Below are 6,052 nucleotides of genomic sequence, written 5' to 3'. Positions count from 1 at the left end.
AAATACGGTCATGTTTTCTTGAAAGAGAATTGATCAAAGGACAATGATAGGATGCAAAGCATATTTAATATTTTCCACATTGATCAGACATTGAGATACTAGAGGACACATGTTCAGATCGAGAAAAAAAAGGAGTATGGAGTAGTATGATTTTTTCCTCAAGGAAATGCTATGAAGTAGGTACGGCCAGAACGTGCGTTTGAACGGCTAGGTAAACCCGTACGTCAAACACCCCATCCGACAGGCAATCTGGGCCGTTAAAAGCCCGCCACCGAACGACCACGGAAAAGTTCAACGCTCTCTCCCATCGTGGTCCCACGCACCAGCCACCAACTCACTCCCTAACTCCATTTATAACTAAGAACCAGCTCGAGCTTGAGAGCCTTCGTCCCAGACACACAAGCACACCGACGAAAGAGCAGAGCCAGAGCACAGCGGCCATGGCAACAACGCCGAGCTTCAAGGTGACCCGGATCTCGGAGGGCCCGGTGAAGCCGGTCGGCGAGACCCCCGACCACACCCTGCCGCTGGCGTGGGTGGACCGGTACCCGACCCACCGCGGCCTGGTGGAGTCCATGCACATCTTCCGCTCCGGCGCCGACGCGGCGCCCGGCGTGATCCGCGAGGCGCTGGGCAAGGCGCTGGCGTACTTCTACCCGCTGTCGGGGCGCATCGTGGAGCAGCCGGAGAAGGGGTGCCCCGCCATCCGGTGCACGGCGGACGGCGTGTACTTCGCGGAGGCGGAGGCGGAGTGCAGCCTGGAGGACGTCAAGTTCCTGGAGCGGCCCCTGCTGCTCCCCAAGGAGGACCTCGTCCCCTACCCCGCCGAGGACCGCTGGGGCGTCGAGCCGCACAACACCATCATGATGATGCAGGTAACTATGGATTCCCAAGTTTCCACCGAAGCAGCAGCTAGGCCGCCGTGGTCCGTAAGCTAATTAGTTAAGCTTCCAATGTTTTGCTGTTTGATGATTCGGTAGCTTGAGTAGAGCTAGATCTCTGCGTGTCCGAGGTAGATCTGGGGATCGCGCGAGCTTGCAGAGGCGAGAAGTCAAAACCTGGCTAGGCCAGGAGAGCAGATGGATGGCGTCGTCGTGGTAGCTAGTGGGAAGCTTCTCATTTTTTCCCCTTGGTCACCCTTTTGTCGCGTCAGAGAGAGTAGAACCGAGTATACTACTGATACTGTTCGTAGTGGTTGGAAGTGTCGGTCGAGGAGGCTGGCACGTGGGTCCCGCGCAATGTCACCCCGTCATCATCGTCAGCCTGCCTAAATGGGATTACGACATTTCAACGGGGCTGGACGTTGCCAACATTTCCGTCGAACTCTCGCGCTAGTCTCGAGTTGGCAACGGCATGCCTTCCATTTTGGTCCACCAGACATGGTTAGTTCAGACAGCCGGCGCGCCTTTGATGTCACGCCATCGGGTAGGTAGAGCGGTCCCGCCGCCGAGCGAGCGAGTGGCCGCCGGTGACGCGGGCGGCGCGCTGGTGCGTAGCTGGAGCCGATGGGGATCGCCTTGGCACGGCGCCGAATGCGCGCGGCCGGCGAGACAGGCTCGTGCAGATCTGTGTGAAACCACGGCGTTTCCGACGAGGAGGCGGCCGGACACGGACAGCCGTGGGGAGCCTCGTCGTAGGTGGTGCCACAGTACGTGTCACTGCACTTTGTTCCGTCGCAAAAGGCCACCATTGCTTGCGACGGTACGTGCCACCAAGTACAACTTTGCCTCAGCCTCTGGCTTGCTCACGCCTTGTCCGGTGGTCACGGATGGTTTGGTAGATGTGCACCCGCGCTGGCTGAACGCAGAAGGCCGGATTCCCATCATTCCGCGGCTGAAAGTGATCGCCAGTAACACCTGATCTACCCAACTTTGACTACTCCATGTTAGGCCTCGGTGGTGGCGATCTCACCTGTCATTAGTTTACTGTACATGTAGGCAGGGCATGGCCGATCTGGCTAAGCTCTCGTCTTCACTAGGATTAGTTTCAGGCTTGCAGCTTATGCGGTGACACAGATGTAGTACAATCTGGCTTACCAGAATATTAGCCCATTGTGCCTGTACGTGTTGTCCTTGCCAGGCAGATAGGTGTTGTATGTCTGTCTGAATGTTTGCCTTGCTTTTAAGCTAAGCTAAGGTTTTCGTAGCCTGCTTTTCTGCTTTTGCCCACCAATAGCTGGTCACTGGTCTCTGAGGTCGTTGATGTTCGTAGGTCTTTTTCAAGTACGTTTGGAAATTTAGAGTAGCTAGTGGGAGGGAGGCTTGCTGGAGTGGTACTTTATCATGATCAGAATGCATTCTCACTCGTTCTTCTTTGGTGTTTTGTGTGTGCATCCCTGTCGACCATGCGGTAGTATGATTGAGCAGAAACTGCCAATTCCCCCATGATTATCAATTCATGTTTTCGATGGGGACAGCCTGTGGGAACTATGGGAGCGTTTACGGGAGATTAGGACGAGCTAATACAGCCAATTCAACATGGAATGCGGATGAAATGAAATGCTAGTGGAAATGTAGATTCCAAATATTTCGTTTCGTGGCAACTTTTTCTTTACCACTTTCAACTTTGCCAACGCTTGGACTCAACAGATTCAGTGCTAAAACTTCAAACTCTCATGGTTTCAGATCACCAAATTCACCTGCGGCGGGTTCGTGATGGGCCTCCGGTTCAACCACGCGTCGGCGGACGGCATGGGCGCGGCGCAGTTCGTCAAGGCCGTGGGCGACATGGCGCGGGGCCTCCCTGAACCGGCCGTGTTGCCGGTGTGGGACAGGGAGAAGTTCCCGAACCCAAGCATCAAGCCAGGCCCGCTCCCGGAGCTCCCGGTGCTGGCGCTCGACTACATCGTGCTCGACTTCCCAACCGGCTACATCGACGGGCTCAAGAAGCAGTACAAGGCGCACAGCGGCAAATTCTGCTCCGGGTTCGACGTGCTGACAGCGAAGCTGTGGCAGTGCCGCACCCGGGCGCTCAACCTGGAGCCGGAGGCCACGGTGAAGCTCTGCTTCTTCGCCAGCGTGCGCCACCTGCTGAAGCTCGACGCCGGCTACTACGGCAACTCCATCTTCCCCGTGAAGATGTCGGGCACCAGCAAGCAGGTGCTGGAGTCGTCGGTGATGGAGGTGATCGACATGATCCGGGAGGCCAAGCAGCGGATGGCCGTGGAGTTCTTCCAGTTCGCCAAGGAGGAGACGCAGCAGGACCCCTTCCAGATGACCTTCAACTACGAGTCCGTCTACGTCTCCGACTGGAGCAAGCTCGGCTTCTCTGACGTCGACTACGGCTTCGGACCGCCCATGTTCGCCGGCCCGCTCGTCAACAACGACTTCATCGCCTCTGTCGTCATCCTCAAGGCGCCGCTGCCGCTCGACGGCACCAGGATCCTCGCAAGCTGCGTCACCAAGGACCACTCTGACGAGTTCACCCGCGGCATGAAGGAGGACCTGCCCTGATCGAGCTCTCTTCTTTTGCTGGCCACGCGTCATCCATGGCGAGACAGAGCTGCTGATACAGTTGTTTGATTGATACTGTCGCTGTTGTTGTATTTCTACCTGCTCTAATGTACTGTAGTGCTTCTGCCGGTTGTATTTATTTGTTCCTACATCTTCCTCAGTACTTACATTACTTGTTTTACTAGAATATAGACAGCCGATTCAATGCACTTCACCATTTGATACAAGACAATAAAATTGTTGTATACATGCACCGTTCATGCATTGAGCCGGGTGTTGGTAATGAATACCTCCGTTTTCTTTAAGAGCTCTCTGTCTCGTTATGTGCTGGGTCTTGGCATGTACAGTATCATCAACATTCTTAGATCAAACTTGGCCAATATTAATAGAACTTTGATTACTATGAACATTTTAACTCTACTAATTAAGCATTCTTTCTATAGTGATTTGATCTTGAACGCATAACAAATCATACAAACATGAAACATGTTCATAGTCAAGAGGGCTAACATAATTAACAATATAATTAACCAAATATAAACTTCTTATCCATGCACTGGGTTGCAAAAGTGTAATTATCCTAAATTCGCACAGATCAGTGCGGCTGGTATTTTTCCGGATTAAGCGTGTGTCATGAACTGACCTTGATTATGCACTAAATCAGAACAAATGGCACCAATAGATTTGGATCCATCACAAAAAGAATGAAAATTGCACTTGAGTCTATCCTGGTGAAATATCAAATTCGGGGATCACGCTGTTGTGGTGAAGTTTCCCGTGTTTCCTTCAAACAAAAGTCTATGCTCACCGACATGTGTATGAAATGAAGTTAGAGCTTGTGGTGGATGTTAGCCTTGGTGGTCGACATTGTATTGGTGTGCTGGAGCGCCAAGATCGTACGTACTTGCCATGAACCATTGGAACAGGTTCACGGGACGTAGATTGGCACTTCTTCAGATCAACGCACAATAATGGATAAACCTTTTCAAAACGATAATTCGAGATGTGAATCGTGAAATGAGCTAATTTTGGAGGATGAATCTGGTACCACAAAGTTGTAGTAACAAATTACCTAAATTCCAAATTGTACAAAGTGACTGGTGTAAGTCGTAGCAGGCCCATGCCGCCCAACGCTACATGTCCTACGTATTCGTTGGTCAGTGTGTTGATCAAGGCCATGTGCCTTTTTTCCTAAAGATAAATAGACCCTAGTCATGTTCGTCGAAAAAAAATCATAGCTCAAATAGGAGCACAACTAACATCGATTGAAAATATGGAACCATGACATGGCATCTCACATGTTCTTATTGATCTAAGAACATAGTGTCACTCAATGGGGGATGACTCATGGGCTATCCCCATTGGTCTATTGGAGTAAATAAGAGGTTAATTATATGCTAAATAGGATTACATGTGTCGTACAATTAGTTCACAACCTATATTCCTCTCTTGACCATCTGGCAGAGTATTCTTTTTTTGGTGATGCGCTTCTGTCATTGTTTATGCATGAATTTAATCCACGTCCTTATCTTTGAGTTGTGCTGACATATATTCTAAGAGCATCTCTAGCAGAACCTGTAAAAGTGTAAACCGAAAAACTTGAGTTCGATCTTTCGAAAACGTATTTACGGGTCGTAAAACGCTAGCGCAGAATAGAGCCTGTAAACTGAAACTGAAAAACAGAATATTCGAAAAATCATCATCTTCTTCACAGGAACTGTCCGCGCCGCTGCCTAGATCTTCCCATACGGGCCGCCGCCCGCGCCCCTGACTGCAGCCGCGAGCTTTGGGGTCAGGCAAGGATGATCACGCACACGGAAGAGTCGAGCGCGGGAGGAGCCAATGGGACGCAGACCCGGACGACGCGTCCGGACGTGGCCGTGGTTGGTGCTGCCGCTTGGCCTAGTGCTCTACAGCTCTAGAGTGATGCTGCTGCGCGTTGTTGCTGCTTGGCTGCACGGATGCCGCTGCTAGCTGCTATTGCTTTGCCACGCCCATGCCGCTGATAGCTGATGTTGCTTGGCTGCGCGCATGCCACCGCGCTGCGCGCCTGCCTGCCACCACCAGGGCCGGGCCGACAAAATCCGGGGCCCTGTGCGAATTATTAAAATGGGCCCTATCGTATTAGTTTAAATAATAAAAATAATAAAAAATATATATATATCTTAGATGGACGTTGGAACTAAGAAACTGTCCGCACCTCTAGATTTTTAACTTATGGTAAAATCGTTTTAAAAATTATTCTAAAAGGAAACATATATATAGTTTACACCAACAATATGATTGAAATAAATACATCTAACTGTTTTGATACATTTGAACTATTTAGCTTTTCAAAATAAGGAAATACATTCAAAATCTTAAAAGCTTGTAGGATGTAAAGCTATTCCAGCCAACAAGCACGTGTACATAGATAAACGTATTATGAGAACTATCATGTGAGATGAACACTATAACAAACTTACCTCGCAATTTATAAATAAAAACCATATTGATTAATCATTTAATTCAATCTGAGAATTCATGGTATCTCGGTGTATTTTTATCACATTTTTAAGACATAAAACATATTGTATTTTATATGTCTAGAAAACCTTCAT

General features: G+C 49.8%; 1 protein-coding gene across 1 annotated transcript; it reads left to right on the top strand.

Moving 5' to 3' along the window:
* The first annotated feature begins 397 nt into the window (after positions 1-397).
* On the top strand, positions 398-3,757 carry LOC124667991 (acyl transferase 9). The gene is made up of 2 exons (XM_047205203.1): positions 398-875; positions 2,625-3,757. Exons 1-2 carry the CDS (start codon positions 441-443, stop codon positions 3,450-3,452), a joined length of 1,263 nt encoding a protein of 420 aa, XP_047061159.1. The 5' UTR covers positions 398-440; the 3' UTR covers positions 3,453-3,757.
* Positions 3,758-6,052: the final 2,295 nt, after the last annotated feature.

The sequence above is a fragment of the Lolium rigidum genome, chromosome 6 (genome assembly GCF_022539505.1).
Source record: "Lolium rigidum isolate FL_2022 chromosome 6, APGP_CSIRO_Lrig_0.1, whole genome shotgun sequence".
NCBI classification, from domain to species: domain Eukaryota; kingdom Viridiplantae; phylum Streptophyta; class Magnoliopsida; order Poales; family Poaceae; genus Lolium; species Lolium rigidum.
This window is presented reverse-complemented; position numbering and strand designations above follow the sequence as displayed.

Bases quoted from the DNA above. Each gene is read 5' to 3' on its own strand.
- LOC124667991 (XM_047205203.1), top strand. From the start codon at position 441: ATGGCAACAACGCCGAGCTTCAAGGTGACCCGGATCTCGGAGGGCCCG. The intron at 876-2,624 runs GTAACTATGGAT...TCATGGTTTCAG, and splicing joins ACACCATCATGATGATGCAG to ATCACCAAATTCACCTGCGG.